Raw genomic sequence first — 17,871 nt, 5'->3', positions numbered from 1 at the left:
ACTGGAGGTGTGACTGGGACCTTATCCCATTGAAACTAATATTGTTGTGTCACAGAGGAATGATTGAAGTGTTACTTTATCACAAAAACTCAAGGATTTTAATAGGATATTATATAGATAGTTGTTGTCGCACTAATTCAGTTTATTGTTCTGTGTGGTGTAGGTAGAAAGTATTTTTCTGAAGTGCTTATTTCATGTGATCACTCAATATTTAACATCTCAGGCAACCAATTGCTCAATGGTTTTGCTTAATGACAAGCTTAATTAACTTTATTTATTAATCAATGGAGAATGGAGACTGGAACATGCACTGCCACAGGGACTCAATCCTACTAGCCCCTCCCTGAGGAACACCAATAAAAGCAGGTATAGTTAGTGCTTTGTTATATTAGAATTCAGTGTGCTTCACATTTTTGCCATTGTGTACATACCTGTTTATGTTCCTTTTCTAAGTTCAGATTCAGCTTGATGCGCTGATGAATTGTTGAACATGTTTTCCACTCTTGTCACACTCGCAGTTTCTTGCTGGGCTTCACTTTTCCACCCAGTCAGACTTTGTGATATCCCTGATGATATCGTAGGGGCCAAAGCTCCAGGAGACATCATCATCGGAGGACTCTTTCCAGTCCATGAAAAGGTAGAAAACTTGGCGAACCGGACTCAGCCGGGACCATTATACTGCTCGGGGTGAGTTTTGTATCATTATGTTTTCTTAGACTTTGTTTAGAAGTTCAGGAGGAGGATCGTTGTCATTATTTTGAATAAATATAATGCAACTTTTGCGGATGTTATACAAAACATTAACTGAATTATGCACAATTGCACGTTCAAATAACTTGTGTAACTTTTGAAAATCGCATGTTATTGGCGTTAATTAAACAAACAAATGTGTTTTAGCTTATGAATAGATCCATAATTGAAAGCAACAGACTAAAGATCCATTAGGACGAGATTGATTAAGTCATCTTGGCTAGATGGTAGTACTTTTGCACTACATGCACCCACAGCTCTCCTGAATTATGATGGTGAGGTCCAAGGTTGAATTTAGTTTTGTAGCACCGCCGGAATCGAGCCCAGTTTGAGATGCTAACACAATTAGGCCCCTTTGAGTTCACTTGTGGACCGGGCAAGAATGCACGTATTTATGTCAAGTAATCATATTACTGCAATGTATATTATACAATTTGAATTAATTACAGTGAGTGCTACATAACTCAAGTAGTTTAGGCTGGTAAATACAAATAAATGCAACTGCCTGCTGATTGGATGTCTTAACTTTCTGCTGGTGGAATTTTCAGTATGATTGTATCTTAAGAAGTGGGCAGGACCAGTTTGTCAAATAAAACATAAGTAAATATGAGTGAGCGCACATACAAATAAGTCTGCAAATAAAAAGAAGTTTTAAAGGATGTTTTAGCCGTTGAGTAAAATATCAATGTTGAGTAAAGCTTCAAAATATGCAAATTGTAAATGTTTTTATGTTTTTATATTGTCTAGATTTGACCTGTCCACATTTCTCCAAGCCCAGGCGATGATATATAGCATAGAGCAGATAAACAATTCTACTTTGCTACCGGGTGTCAAACTTGGATATGAAATTTATGACAGCTGCTCTGATGCCATCGCTGCAATACAAGCGACCACAAGGTTTCTTTCCAAATTTAATTCCTCGGACAGCAGTGTTGAAGTTCACTGCAATTACACAGACTATGTACCAAGTGTAAAAGCAGTTGTTGGGGATGCACACTCAGAAATATCGATTGTAGTTGCAAGGGTACTAAAACTGTTCCTCATCCCACAGGTATGTATTACTTATTCTCATATGTCTAAAATATAAAGTTGCATTTAAATGTTGGCAGTAAGTGATATGTTCCTACCTTATATTTTGACATTAAAACTGAGTAAAACTATAAGCTATGACAGACCAGATTGTGCATGGTCTATGCAAGGAGTGGAGTTGATAGAACAAATGTCCATTTTTTCATTCAATGCTTATGTTATTCTCAACAAGTTCCTACTAGCTTGTACAGTATGCTCCACTGATACTGTGCCTCCTTTTTCTTCAATTTATTCTGTGTTAAGAATACAGGAAGATATGACTCTCAGCTGCTCAGATAAATAAATGCAAGATGTCAGGGGTCCTCCATCGTAGGCTGCTGTTTTGTAGCATTGTGCGCTAATTTCTTCTGAGAGAATAATGCCTACATTTGATATGGCAGCAGCAGTCTTGGTTGTTTACGAATTAAACGGAAGGAGCTGTATTCATATTTGGACATGGAAGGTGAACTTTTAAGGGCTAACATGAGAGACACATGGTGTGTGGAGGAATATATGTTCTATAAAACCCCATAATGTACTTCCTAATCATTGAGGGTAGAGAGTGATAGCTTCTTTCTGAGGGTCTCACCAGGTAGTCCTGTACTTAGTTGACATGTCACTTACTTTTATTGTCCGTGTCAGATCATTAAATTTTTTCTGACATTGCAAGGGGTCCTTGTGGTTATGGAGGTAACACTTATTGCCACTGCTACCTACGTCTACATCACATTGGCAGATTTCTTGTCTCCCAGAGCCTAGAATGCCACCCCTTCTTTGCTTTATTTCACCCAGCAGTATATTCACATTGGAGTCTGTAAAGTTTGAAGCTCTCTGCTTTGCTCCATTTTACAGGTGCATCTCTGTGTCTTCTCCAGTGCTCTGCCCCCTTTAGCATGCCACAACTCTTTTAATTTTTTTTGGGGGGTCTTGAACTCCAGCCTTATCTGCTCTCCTCCTGAGTTTTCCTGGCCTTCATGGCTTTAATTGCTCTATTGCTGGTAGGACTCTGATCTATATCCTGCCCATCAATATTAAAATCAGCTGATCCCTGCATTTCTAATGGGGTTAGGGGTCTACCGCCATGGACACCCAGAAGTCCTGCTCCACTGCACTTACACCAACAGAGCTAGAGTCCAGCAATTTCAGGGCTTTAGTGCTTAAATCTGCAAAAGTTGTTTTTTCTATAACATTAAATTTCCTCTGAACCCTCCTATTTGCATCCAAAAAATAGAGCATTTATTACTTACCTTGATTTTTGACTGGATTTAAATTCCTTTAAACAAAAACTGAAATTTCCTGAGAAAGTAAGAACTCAAAATGAGGAACTTTATTTATAATACTCCTCGATTATCACCTAGATTTTGTGAAGAACTGCCTCATATTATTACCATTTTTTAAATAACTAATGTATTCATCTATATTGGACAAAATATTTGTACATCAATTAAACAGCATAGTATATTTCAGGATATCCAAAGGCATATTTTCTATTTTGATCTTTTGACAGGTCAGTTATGGAGCATCTGCCGAAATTCTAAGTGATAAAGTGAGATTTGCATCATTTTTCCGGACTATTCCAAGTGACGTCCATCAAACTGAAGCTATGGCTAAACTTGTCAATGATTTTAAATGGAACTGGGTTGGAGTGGTTGGCAGCGATGATGATTATGGCCAGGCTGGAATGAACCGTTTTATCACAAATGCAGGGAAGTTTAATATATGTGTTGCTTTTCATAAACGTATCCCAAGTTATATTAATCACCAGCATGTAGATGAAATGAGAATAGATCAATTGGCTGAAACTATTAAGAATTCATCAGCTGAAGTTATTATTTTATTTGCACAGGTGCCAATTGTCATCAAACTGTTCACTGCAGTAATTAACCAGAATGTTAGTAAGACGTGGATTGCCAGTGATTCCTGGTCTACTTCTAGACAGGTTGCCAGCTTGCATCATATTGAAAAAGTTGGCAACATCTTTGGCTTTTCCTTCAAAAATGGAACCATTCCAAACTTTGTTGACTACTTAGAAAAGTTGGATCTATGTCCCAAAGGTGTCAACAGGTTCATTGAAGAATACAAGAAACTCTATTTAAACTGCTCAGGTGAATGTGTTAGGGACACAGGGACATGTGATGCAAACTCACAGCAGTACAAACACAGCAGTAATTTGGTGTCTCATTGTGTTTGTACCAAAGCAAACAACTCTCTGAAAGATCATGATTTAATTGAAAATATTAATCCAGGCATCACCTATGGAGTGTATTTAGCCATCACTGCCATAGCTCATGCTCTGCAGAGGATCCTCAATTGTGGTCAAAGAAATTGTAATGGAAATATGAATCTTCAACCCTGGCAGGTAAATAAGTTTAAGTTCTTTTCTTGTAAATTTATTGAGAAAGCTATTTAAATAAACTTAGTCAAATGTTCCATAGAATCATAGAAAGTTATGGCACAGAAGGAAGCCATTCAGCCCATTGTGGCTGTGCTGGCCGAAAAAAAGCTATCCAGCTTATTCCCACTTTTCAGCACTTGGTCCATAGCCCTGTAGGTTACAGCACTTCAAGTGCACATCCAAGTACTTTTTAAATGAGTTGAGGGTTTCTGCTTCTACCACCCTACCACCCTTTCAGGCAGTGAGTTCCAGACCCCCACCACCCTCTGGGTGAAAAAAAATTCTCCTCAGCTCCCCTCTAATCTTTCTACCAATTACTTTAAATCTATGCCCCCTGGTCACTGACCCCTCTGCTAAGGGAACTAGGTCCTTCCTATCCACTCTGTCTTGATCTCTCATAATTTTATACTCATGAATTAAATCACCGCTCTGCCTCCTCTGTTCCAATGAAAACAACCCCAGCCTATCCAGTCTTTCCTCATAGCTAAAATTCTCCAGTCCTGACAACATCCTCGTAAATCTCCTCTGTGCCCTCTCTAGTGCAATCACAACTTTCCTGCAATGTGGTGACCAGAACTGTACGCAGTACTCAAGCTGTGGTCTAACTAGTATTTCATACAGTTCTAGCATAACCTTACTGCTCCTTTCTTTATTAGCCAAGGCATAGAATATAAGTATCCTGTATGCCTTTTTAACTACCTTATGTACTTGTCCTGCTACCTTCAGGGATCTCTGGACATGCACTCCAAGGTCCCTCTCTTCCTCTACACCTCACAGTATCCTCCCATTTATTGCGTATTCCCATGCCTTGTTTGCCCTCCCTAAATGCATTACCTCACACTTCTCCAAATTGAATTCCATTTGCCACTTTTCTGCCCGCCTGACCAGTCCGTTGATATCTTCCTGCAATTTACAGCTTTCTACCTCACTATCAACCACATGGTGAATTTTTGTATCATCTGCAAACTTCTTAATCATGCTTCCTACATTTAAGTCCAAATCGTTGATATATACCACAAAAAGCAAGGGACCTAATACTGAGCCCTGCGGAACCCCACTGGAAACAGTCTTCCCGTCACAAAAATACCTGTCGACCATTACCCTTTGCTTCCTGCCACTGAACTAATTTTGGATCCAACTTGCCACTTTCCCTTTGATCCCATGGGCTTTTACTTGCCTGACCAGTCTGCCATGTGAGACCTTGTCAAAAGCCTTGCTAAAATCCATGTACATTACATCAAACACACTACCCTCATCGACCCTCCTTGTTACCTCTTCAAAAAATTCAATCAAGTTAGTCAGGCACGACCTTCCCTTAACAAATCCATGCTGACTGTCCTTGATTAATCCGTGCCTTACTAAATGACGATTTATACTGTCCAGTTCACTTTGAATTAGCATTGAAGATTCATAATGATTATAGCTGTGGGGATATAAGGAGGAGGAATAGCAGGTAAGAGAGTGGCCCAAAAATCCATGTGATTCTTCCCTTTCAGTTTCAGAAAGCTCTGTAAGCCAACAGAGAAGATGGTCCTGGCTGGACAACCAGCAGAGACTGTACCAGTTGTTTGTTCTGGTATTGTACACAGTTTTAGCTGATTAAACTCCAGCAGTATCTGTGTGCACATTTGGGAGTCACTGGGACAGATTTTACATTTTTGTAGTTGCATGTTAAATAATCATCTGGATGGAGCTCATAGAGAAAGATCAGGTGGGGAGGATCACACGGCCATAATATAGCCTGCCCAATTTTTCATCCATTAATTTAAATGGAGAGAAAATTGGGGGAAGTGGGGGTCCATTATGGGCATGTGATCCTCCCTGCTCGATATTCCTCCTTCCCCTCCACTGGTGATTATTTAGCACACATGTGCAAGAAAAGAAAATCTTCCTCACTAGGACTTAACTCTACTAGTCTGTGCCTAAGGATTTAAACACATGGATGTGTCCTTATAGACAGAGCTTATGCACTCCATAGTGGGCAAAGAGAAATTTTGTATAGATTTCTCAGCAGCTTGAGTCAGAGACATTTACATATGGTGAGAGATTCCCACATGTGTGAGGCACCTACTGATTAAAAACGAGTGTAATAGGCAGAGATTTTATGAGACAGCAAGACGACAGGCATTATTGACCAAGATGTAGTAACAGATCTGAAAGTGGAAAAGGGAGGCACAACACCATCCATAACATCTAGAACAACATCAATTACTTTACTGGGACAGTTAGAAGGGTCAGAAGAGTGAAAGTAACAATTAGACATGGGGAAAGTTGCAAGTGGTACATTTGAGATAGTGAATTCAAGTCTATGGATATGAGCTTTTTGTAATATAGAGTAATACTAATTATGATCCTTCAGAGTCACTTGAAAAATAGGATTTGGTGTTCACTGTCTGAGTTAGATCTTGACTGAGGTCACAAAGATCCAGAGTCCTAAAGATTTCTGCCTCCACGAACTTGAACTTTTGACTTTGTATGTTCCATAAATAATACAAATGCCAAATAATTAAAGAATGCTTCATTTTCAGTTGGTTAATGAACTAAAGGATGTTAACTTCAAGGAAGAACATGGACTATTTCAATTTGACAGTTCAGGAGATTTCAGAAATGGATATGATTTAATCAGCTGGAAGACGGCGAAAGGGTCTGTACAGTTTGTCTCCGTTGGTGGCTATAATGTGGTAAACAGTGAAATAAACTTTACTGACTACACTTTCCTGAAAACTACAAAGGTGATTAACTTATTTATTTTTTGGGAAGGGTGGCGGTGGGTTTAATTGAGTAAAATTAATTTTCTTATGTATTCATTTTATATCAAACATGAAATTACCATTGCAATATCAGCGGAGAAACATTTAACATTTAGCATAGGACATTTTACCACTATTTGAATGTAAATATTAATCCATTGATTTTACATACGTTAATGCCTCTAATAAAATAGCAGACAGGGAAATGTCATATTGGGACATTAAGCAATAATCCAGTAAGTTTGCTGTCAGTAATTTCTAGATTTTTTTTTTCTTGTAGTGCATGTTTTAGGAATGCTTCTTTGTTTGGTTTGCTTAATTTCAGACTTAAAGTCTAGCTAGGAGACAAATTTTAAAATATTAAAAAATACTTGTTATTTTTTTCCATATTACCCTTTATATGTAGCGTGCTTGGCAATTAAAATAGCAAAAAAATGTAATGTGAACCAAAATGTGTGGCCCTGGATAATATTTTCCTTGAAATATTCAAGAGTAAGTTACTTATGGCCTTCCAAAAAGCTTTTGACAAAGTTCCACACAAAAGATTGAGTTAAACTCAAAGCTGTGAGGAGTCACAGTATAAATTGGTCGAAGGGTAGGAAACAATGGGTATTTGCAGAGAAATTATGTCAGGATGGGGGAAGAGCAGGGGAGTGGGACTAATTGGATAGCTTTTCCAAAGAGCCGGTACAGGCACGATGGGCCGGAGGGCCTCCTCCTGTGCTATACCTACTATGATACTATGATACTATGAAGTACTGAGTGCAGTGCCCCAGAAATTGGTGTTGGGACCTCTACAATCATCAATATCTTGGATTCAAAAACTCAATGCAAATTGACGATATGGAAACTAGGAGCGGCATTGTAATCAAAAGATACAACTCAGAAATTACAAAATGAATTGAACAAAATATGTAAGTGAACAGAACGATGGTAAATACAATTTAATGGGAACAAGTATAAAGTGCTGCACACTGGAAGTAATAATGGTAAAGAAAGAAAGAACTTGCATTTATATGGCACCTTTCACAGCCTCAGGATGTCGCAAAGCACTTTACAACCAATTAAGTACTTTTGCCGCGTAGTCACCGTTGTACTGTAGGAAACACGACATCATGAACGGTGTTGAAATTGAAATAGCTAAGGATGAAGTTGAAAGACACCTAGGAACTTAACAGTCAACATGTCCAACCAGAGCAGAGCCGCAATCAATAAAGCCATTAGAGTTATGAACTATGTAGCCAAAAATGGTAGACTACAAGTCAAAGGAAGTCATGATAAAACTGTATAGTATGCGGTGAACTGGAGTATTTAAAGGGCCATTGCAATCATGGATTTTGAGGGAGAAAGAAGAAATGTGCAGAGATGCAGCATCAAAGGAGTAAGCTTTAATTATTCTTCTCCTGAGTTGCTACTGGCTGGCGTGAGGAGCTGGAGGGAGATACAGTACCCAGCTGATGGAAGGAAGCACCCTGCCTCTGCTACCAAGAAGGCCTGGCTGGAGGTGGTAGAGGAGCTGAGCAGCAGTAGCACGGTGTCAAGGACCAGGTTGCAATGCAAGAAGTGCTTTAATGACCTAACCAGGTCAGGAAAAGTGAGTACAGCTTTCACCTACATCCCGTGGAGCACATCAACCCCCCCCCCCCCACCCCCACTCTGTCTTGCCAAGCCTAGTACATCACATCACTCTTCACACCCACTTAAGTCTCATTACCAACTTACCTTCGCTTTCTGGGCACTTCCTCACCTCTCCATTTGTGAACCGATCGCTCCCACTCATCCCAATCCTAATGCAATGTGATGAATCTGTCTGATAGTCACCCTCTGATGCATCTGTTTCATTGGTACTCAAAGCAATGCATCCATCAGGTGACCCCGTCACCCTCACTCACTCACATGTCTGTTCTGTCTCCTCTTGTAGGAGAACAGAGTGCAAGATGCACAGGAGAGGAGTAGGACTGGAAGAGGGCCACCACAAATAGTGCCCCTAACAGATGTGGAGGAGGAGGCACTGAATCTCAGCCACATAGTTGGATGCCTGTCGGAGATGGCAAGACTGGCAATCTGCAAATGGCTGGTGACAGAACTTTAACATCCCTCACACACATCATGAATTGATGTTATCAGTGATTGACCTATTGCACACCTCTGTATGCTCATTCCAAATAACTTCTGCGATGATTGTTAATATTGCTTTATGTTCTCTTCCAGGGCCTTCAAGGATTGATGAAGAGGCACGCACCATGGAAGAGGATGATTCCTCAGAGGAGCTCCATTCCTCTGAGGACGCACCATCACATCACATCCAGCCATGCACCAGCACAGATAATGGCACTTTGGTGGGTCCTGTTAGGCAGATAGTTGGGTTGTCATCTGGTGATTCACCATTCACAAGTGAGCACAAGCAAACAATGGTGGCAGGGCCAGTTGTGGAGAGTCCACATCGGGGGGGCGCACTCCTCTCCAAGTTCTGCTCAGCTGGACGCAAATGCTGAACCCCGGGGGCCATCGTTGAGAGTGAGCATGATCGAGGTACAGCTCCACCTTTGCAAGGTACTGGAAAACGAGTCACCACACTCTCCACAATAGTGGAGCGGATGGAAGAATCCACCTCCGGCATTAGTAGAATGGTGGCACAGGTAAGTGTGGGAATGTCTACGATGGAGAAAGTGGCTGCCTCCATTGAGCTTCAAGCATGGCCCTCAAATGAGTCCATTCAGGCCGTGACAATGGCTGTGCGGACTCTGGATGCCTGCTGCCTTAAACAAGCAGACAGATACTTTAGCCGTGGCCTTAGAACACCTCACAGATCTGCTCCGAGGTGCTGTCCAGCAGAGTAGTGGGAGAGATGTGGCCCTGGCCCAGGCCCAGGAGAGGAATGATGACGAAAGGGGACATGGAAGTGAGGACTCCACTCAAAGTGTTCTCACATCTCACCCGTTGCCCCCCCACCACCTCAACCAGTACCCACAATGCTGCCTCCTCTCCCAACGCCCGAGTCTGCCCCTGCCCAGGTGCAGGTGGAGCAGTCTTTGGCGGGGCCCTCAGGGGCTCCAAAACCCCGAGGTCATAGGCCAAGAGCATCTCAGCAGTCAGGGCAGGGACCTGAGCAACCAGCCACTACCTCCACTGAAGCCACAGGGATGCACCACGTAGAAGCGCTATGAAGAGGAAGGCTAAGGTTTTGTAAGGTCCCCTCTTTGCTCTTCTGCAGGTCCTTGTGGCACACCTCTGTCTTGTGCACCTGCAACCCCCAGAACTCCACGCCATGCCTGCCACGGATGGTGCACAAGGGTGTTTGACGGAATGTCATGTTTTTCATTTATATTTGTTTCTTCTTACTTGCACATTAAATATTATAATGGTCAGCACTACTGCCACATCTTGCCCATTCTTGATTCCCTTTTGTGAAAGCGCCCTTTCACATGCTTCATCATGAACACCAAGACTTGATGCCACCCACTGAGTGCTTTTACAGTGGGTGTACATGAGGTTGAAGGACCGTTTTGTGCAAATGGATGAGGTGGGGACGGGGGTGCTGGAGTTGTTGGTCGTGCTTGTTCCAGGCGGTCTGAATACTTCACTATCTTCAGTTTGCAGATCTCCTTATGAGAGCCTCTTAGATATGCGTGACTCCCTGGCATCACAACCATGTGCACCGTGACTCTGGTGATGGGTTGCCCATCTTCGTCCTCCTCCTCCTCCTCATCGACCATCATCAACCTCTTCAATGCTGCCGACAGATGAGGATGCTTCATGAGCGCATTCGAGCTCCTCAACCTGTAACCCTCTCTGCTGAGCGAAATGCAACACACAATTATTATTCTGCACACCCTCGCTGGTGAGTACTGAAGGGATCCCTCAGATCGATCCAGGCACCTGAAACGCATTGCCAGCATTCCTATGGCTTGTTCAATGACAGACCTGGTGGTGATGTGCCTGTCATCGTACCACTGCTGAGGCTCATTGGTGGGGTTTCTCACAGGTGTCATGAGCCACATCTACAGTGGGTATCCCTTGTCTCCAAGGAGCCAGCCCTTAAGTCTGTCTTGTGCGTGGAAGAGGGCCGGGATGTTGGACTCGTGCAAAATGAAGGAATCATGGCAGCTGCCAGGGAATTTGGCACACACCTGCACAAACTTCTTCTGGTGGTCACAAACCAGCTGCGCAATGATGGAGTGATATCCCGTTCGGTTGATGAACATCCCTGGCTCTTGTGCAGGTCCTCGGATTGCTACGTGTGTGCAATCAATTGCGCCCTGTACCAGTCTGGCTGATGTCGTCGATGGGGAAGTTCACGTAGTCAGATGCTCCGTCACCTGTCATATACACTTATGTGCAGATGACTGAGAGACGCTGGAGATGTCACTAGTGGTGCCCTGGAAGGATCCAGAGGCAAAGAAATTGAGGGCAGTGGTTACTTAGAGTGCAACGGGCAATGCGTGGCCACCAGGCCCAACTGGGAGCAGCTCTGCATGAAGGAGCCTGCAGATGTCTGTGACCATCTGGCGACTCAATCTGAGCCTGCATAGGTGCTGCTCCTCAGAGAGGTCCAGGAAGCTCAGCCTCTGTCTGTAGATCCTCTCACGTGGGTAATGCCTCCTGCGACCTCGGCTCCTCCGTTTGTCCCCTCTTTGCTCTTCTGCAGGTCCTTGTGGCGCACCTCTGTCATGTGCACCTGCAACTCCCAGAACTCCCTTCATGCCTGCCACGGATGGTGATGTGCCTCCTCCTCAGATGTAGTGCTGAATAAATCCATTGCGCCCCCCCCACCCCCGCCATCCTGATGGTGTCTGTTTGAGGGGGTCCAAAATGTAGGCAAGTATGTCTGAACACAAGAATTCTGAGTGTGAACAAAGAAATCTCAGTCTAATCAGAAAGAACTCCCAGTCAGAGGTTTGTCTGAAAGAACTGAATCCCCTGATGCAAAAACTCACCTTTTATTCACGTGTCAATCACTGGTTTAAAGGTCCAAATGAGGGTCGGCTGCAACTCGCCTCCATTTCCAAGGCATGTTTCAGAGGTCACGGGAGACACGTTCAGGAGAAGTTAAAATGGTTTGTGTAAGTCAATACACAAAAAGCTAGTCGCCTTAAGTAGTTTAAATACCTAAATTGGCCCTTCAAATATCGGCTTGCGGCTTTAAGTTGGAGCCGGGGTGCAGTCCCGCTCCGAAAACTGAATATTTTCACTGCCCACCTGCCTCCAGCCCACCCTTTCTTGGGGGTTAAAATTTACCCCGTGGTATTTCAGCAGCAGGCCTCAGGTCCCATCACCCTGAGTTCGACAGGCCAGGGAAGATAAGATCAGTCTGCACAAAGCTCTGGTCCAAGTAGAATAAGAACATAAGAAATAGAAGCAGGAGTAGGCCGTACGGCCCCTCAAGCCTGCTCTGCCATTCAATCAGATCATGGCTGATCTTTGACCACAACTCCACTTTCCTGCCCAATCCCCATATCCCTTGATTCCCCTAGAGTCCAAGTATCTGTTTATCTCAGCCTTGAATATACTCAACGACTCAGCATCTACAGCCCTCTGGGGTAGAGAATTCAAAAGATTCATAACCATCTGAGTAGAAAAAATACCTCCTCATCTCAGTCTTAAATGCCCGACCCCTTATCCTGTGACTATGCCCCCTAGTTGTAGACTCACCAGCCATGGGAAACAACCTCTCAGCATTTACCCTGTCAAGCTCCCTCATAATCTTATATATTTCAATGAGATCACCTCTCATCTTCTAAACTCCAGAGAGTATGGGCCCATTCTACTCAACCTCGCCTCATAGGACAACCCTCTCATCCCAGGAATTAATCTAGTGAACCTTCGCTGCACCACCTCTAAGGCAAGTATATCCTTCCTTAGATAAGGAGACCAAAACTGTAAACAGTACTCCAGGTGAGGTCTCACCAAAACCCTGTACAATTGTAGTAAGACTTCCTTACTCTTGTACTCCAACCCCCTTGCAATAAAGGCCAACATTCCATTTGCTTTCCTAATTGCTTGCATGCTAACTTTTTGTGTTTCTTGTATGAGGACACCCAAGTCTCTCTGAACATCAACATTTAATAGTTTCTCACCATTTAAAAAAAATTCTGTTTTTCTATTCTTCCTACTGCAGTGAATACTTCACATTTTCTCACATTATAGTCCATCTGCCATCTTCTTGCCCACTCTTTGGAGGTGATTTCAAACCCCAAGAAGGGGTGGGTTGGGGGCGGGTGGGAGTAGAAAATAGTTGTTCTTTAGGTCATGACCGCAACCTGGCTTTATTTCTGGATTTAACGTTGGTGCGTAAAAGTACAGGCTTCCCCCTGAGAATGCAAAGTCCAAGAATTTTGAGGTTGCGACCCAAAAAAAACAGCTATTTTCAACTCCCACCCGCCCCCAACCCTCACGTTCTTGGGTTTCAAAATCACCGCCTTTGTGTCCTCCTCACAGCTCATTTTCCCACCTAGCTTTGTATCGTCAGCAAACTTGGATATTTGTAAAACTTGCAAAAGACAAGGCTGAAGTGTTTGCAACCACCTTCAGCCAGAAGGGCCGAGTGGATGATCCATCTCGGCCTCCTCCCGATATCTCCACCATCACAGAAGCCAGTCTTCAGCCATTTCGATTCACTCCACGTGATATCAAGAAACGGCTGAGTGCACTGGATACAGCAAAGGCTATGGGCCCCGACAATATCCCGGCTTAAGTGCTGAAGACTTGTGCTCCAGAACTAGCTGCCGCCTCCAGCCAAGCTGTTCCAGTACAGCTACAACACTGGCATCTACCGGACAATGTGGAAAATTGCCCAGGTATGTTCTGTCCACAAAAAGCAGGACAAATCCAAACCGGCCAATTACCGCCCCATCAGCCTACTCTCAATCATCAGCAAAGTGATGGAAGGTGTCGTCGACAGTGCTATCAAGCGGCACTTACTCACCAATAACCTGCTCACCGATGCTCAGTTTGGGTTCCGCCAGGACCACTCGGCTCCAGACCTCATTACAGCCTTGGTCCAAACATGGACAAAAGAGCTGAATTCCAGAGGTGAGGTGAGAGTGACTGCCCTTGACATCAAGGCAGCATTTGACCGAGTGTGGCACCAAGAAGCCCTAGTAAAATTGAAGTCAATGGGAATCAGGGGGAAAACTCTCCAGTGGCTGGAGTCATACCGAGCACAAAGGAAGATGGTAGTGGTTGTTGGAGGCCAGTCATCTCAGCCCCAGGGCATTGCTGCAGGAGTTCCTCAGGGCAGTGTCCTCGGCCCAACCATCTTCAGCTGCTTCATCAATGACCTTCCCTCCATCATAAGGTCAGAAATGGGGATGTTCGCTGATGATTGCACAGTGTTCAGTTGCATTCGCAAGCCCTCAGATAATGAAGCAGTCCGTGCCTGCATGCAGCAAGACCTGGACAACATCCAGGCTTGGGCTGATAAGTGGCAAGTAACATTCGCGCCAGACAAGTGCCAGGCAATGACCATCTCCAACAAGAGAGAGTCTAACCACCTCCCCTTGACATTCAATGGCATTACCATCTCTGAATCCCCCACCGTCAACATCCTGGGGGTCACCATTGACCTGAAACTTAACTGGACCAGCCATATAAATACTGTGGCTACGAGAGCAGGTCAGAGGCTGGGTATTCTGCGGCGAGTGACTCACCTCCTGACTCCCCAATGCCTTTCCACCATCTACAAGGCACAAGTCAGGAGTGTGATGGAATACTCACCACTTGCCTGGATGAGTGCAGCTCCAATAACATTCAAGAAGCTCGACACCATCCAGGACCAAGCAGCCTGCTTGATTGGCACCCCATCCACCCCACCGAAACATTCACTCCCTTCACCACCGGCGCACTGTGGCTGCAGTGTGTACCATCCACAGGATGCACTGCAGCAACTCGCCAAGGCTTCTTCAACAGCACCTCCCAAACCCACGACCTCTACCATCTAGAAGGACAAGAGCAGCAGACACATGGGAACAACACCACCAGCACATTCCCCTCCATGTCACGTACCATCCCGACTTGCAAATATATCGGCGTTCCTTCATTGTCGCTGGGTCAAAATCCTGGAACTTCCTTCCTAACAGCACTGTGGGAGAAACTTCACCACACGGACTGCAGTGGCTCACCACCACCTTCTCAAGGGCAATTAGGAATGGGCAATAAATGCTGGCCTCGCCAGCAATGCCCACATCCCATGAACGAATAAAAAAAAAACTTGGATATATTACACTCGGTCCCTTCTTCTAAGTCATTAATATAGATTGTAAATAGTTGAAGCCCAAGTACCGATCCTTGCGGCACCCCACTAGTTACCCCCTGCCAACCTGAAAATGACCCGTTTATTCCTACTCTCTTTTCTGTCCGTTAACCAATCCCCTATCCATGCTAATATGCTACCCCCAACCTTTTATGTGGCAACTTATTGAATGCCTTTTAAAATCCAACTATATTACATTCACTGGTTCCCCTTCATCTACCCTGCTAGTTACATCCTCAAAAAACTCTAAAAGGTTTGTCAAACACGATTTCCCTTTCATAAAACCATGCTGACTTTGCCTAATCATATTATGATTTTCTAAGTGCCCTGTTACCACTTCCTTAATAATGGATTCCAGCATTTTCCCGATGATTGATGTCAGGCTAACTGGCCTGTAGTTCCCTGTTTTCTCTCTCCCTCCTTTCTTGAATAGCGGGGTTACATTTGCTACCTTCTAATCCGCTGGGACCATTCTAGAATCTAGGGAATTCTGGAAGATCATAACCAATGCATCCACTATCTCTGCAGCCACCTCTTTTAGAACCCTAGGCTGTAGGCCATTAGGTCCAGGGGATTTATCAGCTTTTAGTCCCATTAGTTTCTCAAGTACTTTATCTCTAATGATATTAATTACTTTAAGTTCCTCACTCTCATTAGACCCTTGGTTCCCCACTATTTCTGGTATGTTTTTTGTGACTTCTACTGTGAAGACAGATACAAAATATTTGTTTAACACATCTGCCATGATCACCACAGTTCACCAGAATGATCACCACAGTCATCAGCCTGGTCAGTTAGGCAGTGTCTTTGTGTTGTATTTCCCATAGGTTATCTTATCTAATTGCTCACGAACCTGTATGCCTGGAGAGAGGAAGAATACAAGCCCCAGAAGCCCTTGCTGTTATGGGTGTACACCCTGTCCAGTGGGATACTACTCCGCAAGAAATGGTAGGAATCAACAATGGTGTACATCATGGAACATCTGTGAAATAAAGAAGCAAAGAATAGTTGGCTGGACCTTCAGTTTGCAAATGCTGATAAATCATTAGAAAATTCTATTCTACTTTTTTATAGGATTCCATCAGTTGCCATTAATGTCTTTTTCTCTGCAGATTCCAATCTCTGTGAAGAGTGCCCCAAGGACCACTGGTCTGAGGCAGGAAGTCCAATGTGCCAGGAAAGATCTATGGAATTCCTTAGATGGAGTGAAATAGCTTCTATTGTGCTGTTAACAGCTGCCAGCCTAGGAATTTTTGTAATCTGTGTAATAACTACAATAATCACAAAAAGCCTGCACACCCCAGCTGTGAAAGCTACTGGAGGTTGGATGTGTTACATAATGCTGTTCTCATTGTTACTCAACTTTGTCAGTGTGATATTCTTTATTGGAGAGCCATTTGATTACATTTGTAAAATCCGGCAACCACTTTTTGGTATAAGTTTTACTTTGTGCGTTTCCTGTATTTTGGTGAAATCTATTAGGATCATCTTGGCTTTTAGTTTTAACCCAATTAGCCGTAAAAGGATAAAGTATGTCTTCAAACCAGTGCCCATTATAATAGCTACAACTGGAATTCAAGTGATCATTTGTTCAACGTGGTTGTGCTTAAATAGTCCGCAAATTATGAAATATGAAGACTTCCCCAAAATCATTTTGTTATTATGCGATGAAGGTTCCCATGTGGCATTTGGTATAATGTTAGGATACATCGCTTTTCTTGCATGTGTCTGCTTCATTCTTGCTTTTAAAGGAAGGAAGGCTCCTGATAAATACAATGAGGCTAAATTGATTACATTCAGCATGCTCATTTACCTAATCGTGTGGATTTCTTTTGTCCCCGCATATATTAACATACAAGCTAACAAGTATTTCCCAGCGATTGAGTCAGTTGCGATTTTAGCATCCAGCTACGGCATTTTATGCTGCCATTTCTTTCCAAACTGTTATATCATTTGTTTCAAGAAAGAAAGTAATGTTGAGTTGAAATATTTGGTGCATGTGAGGGAGTATTTTAAACGGAGAGGGCAGTTTGTGTGTCCAAACCCAAATACAAGAGATTCTGATATTTCTATAGTAGGACAGCCCTCCACTTCTGTACCAGTGACACTGGATTTTGATCCTGAATGTCCAGCTTATCATTTCAATAAAGAGCACATCAAAATGTTCAAAACTACCCAGAGTCACATATTCGCCCCAAACTTCCTCAGAAAAAGACGTGGAAGTTGGTAAACATTTTCTACTAAGACACTGAAATGCAGAGAGAGTCAAAATGATTGTTTATTACTTTGATTTGAACTCCAATGGTGAATTTACCTTGGACTACTTCTCCAATGGGATTACATGACATTATGAGCTGGTCAAAAATGGTAATTTTGATGATTGTGAAATTCTTCATTCACATAAAGTAATTTAGTTACTAGATGACACAAGAATTAATTCTAAAAAGTCAAGGCTTTTACGTTCATTGAAGTTTTGTTTCTGCAAGTCAGATTTAACTGAAATAGTACACATTTTGCAAGATGTAGTAAAACTACAAAGTATTTTTACATTAGTTTTGTTTCATTTTTACATGTTTTGCTTGGGGTTGAAAATTGCATGAAAATAATATTAAAAAGCTGAATCAATCTAATCACTTCAATTGTTTTTGAAAATCCTT

At 43.0% G+C, this 17,871-nt stretch overlaps 1 protein-coding gene across 1 annotated transcript; it reads left to right on the top strand.

The window, feature by feature from the left end:
• Positions 1 to 490: 490 nt before the first annotated feature.
• LOC137322168 (G-protein coupled receptor family C group 6 member A-like) lies at positions 491 to 17,444 on the top strand. Its single transcript, XM_067985283.1, has 6 exons — positions 491 to 687; positions 1,498 to 1,801; positions 3,326 to 4,177; positions 6,742 to 6,945; positions 16,042 to 16,162; positions 16,327 to 17,444. The coding sequence occupies exons 1-6, from the start codon at positions 491 to 493 to the stop codon at positions 17,442 to 17,444; spliced, it is 2,796 nt and encodes a 931-aa protein (XP_067841384.1).
• The last annotated feature ends 427 nt before the right edge of the window (positions 17,445 to 17,871 follow it).

This window comes from Heptranchias perlo, chromosome 5 (genome assembly GCF_035084215.1).
Source record: "Heptranchias perlo isolate sHepPer1 chromosome 5, sHepPer1.hap1, whole genome shotgun sequence".
Taxonomy (NCBI): Eukaryota; Metazoa; Chordata; class Chondrichthyes; order Hexanchiformes; family Hexanchidae; genus Heptranchias; species Heptranchias perlo.
This window is presented reverse-complemented; position numbering and strand designations above follow the sequence as displayed.

Bases quoted from the DNA above. Each gene is read 5' to 3' on its own strand.
- LOC137322168 (XM_067985283.1), top strand. From the start codon at position 491: ATGTTTTCCACTCTTGTCACACTCGCAGTTTCTTGCTGGGCTTCACTT. The intron at 688-1,497 runs GTGAGTTTTGTA...TATATTGTCTAG, and splicing joins GGACCATTATACTGCTCGGG to ATTTGACCTGTCCACATTTC. The intron at 1,802-3,325 runs GTATGTATTACT...ATCTTTTGACAG, and splicing joins AACTGTTCCTCATCCCACAG to GTCAGTTATGGAGCATCTGC.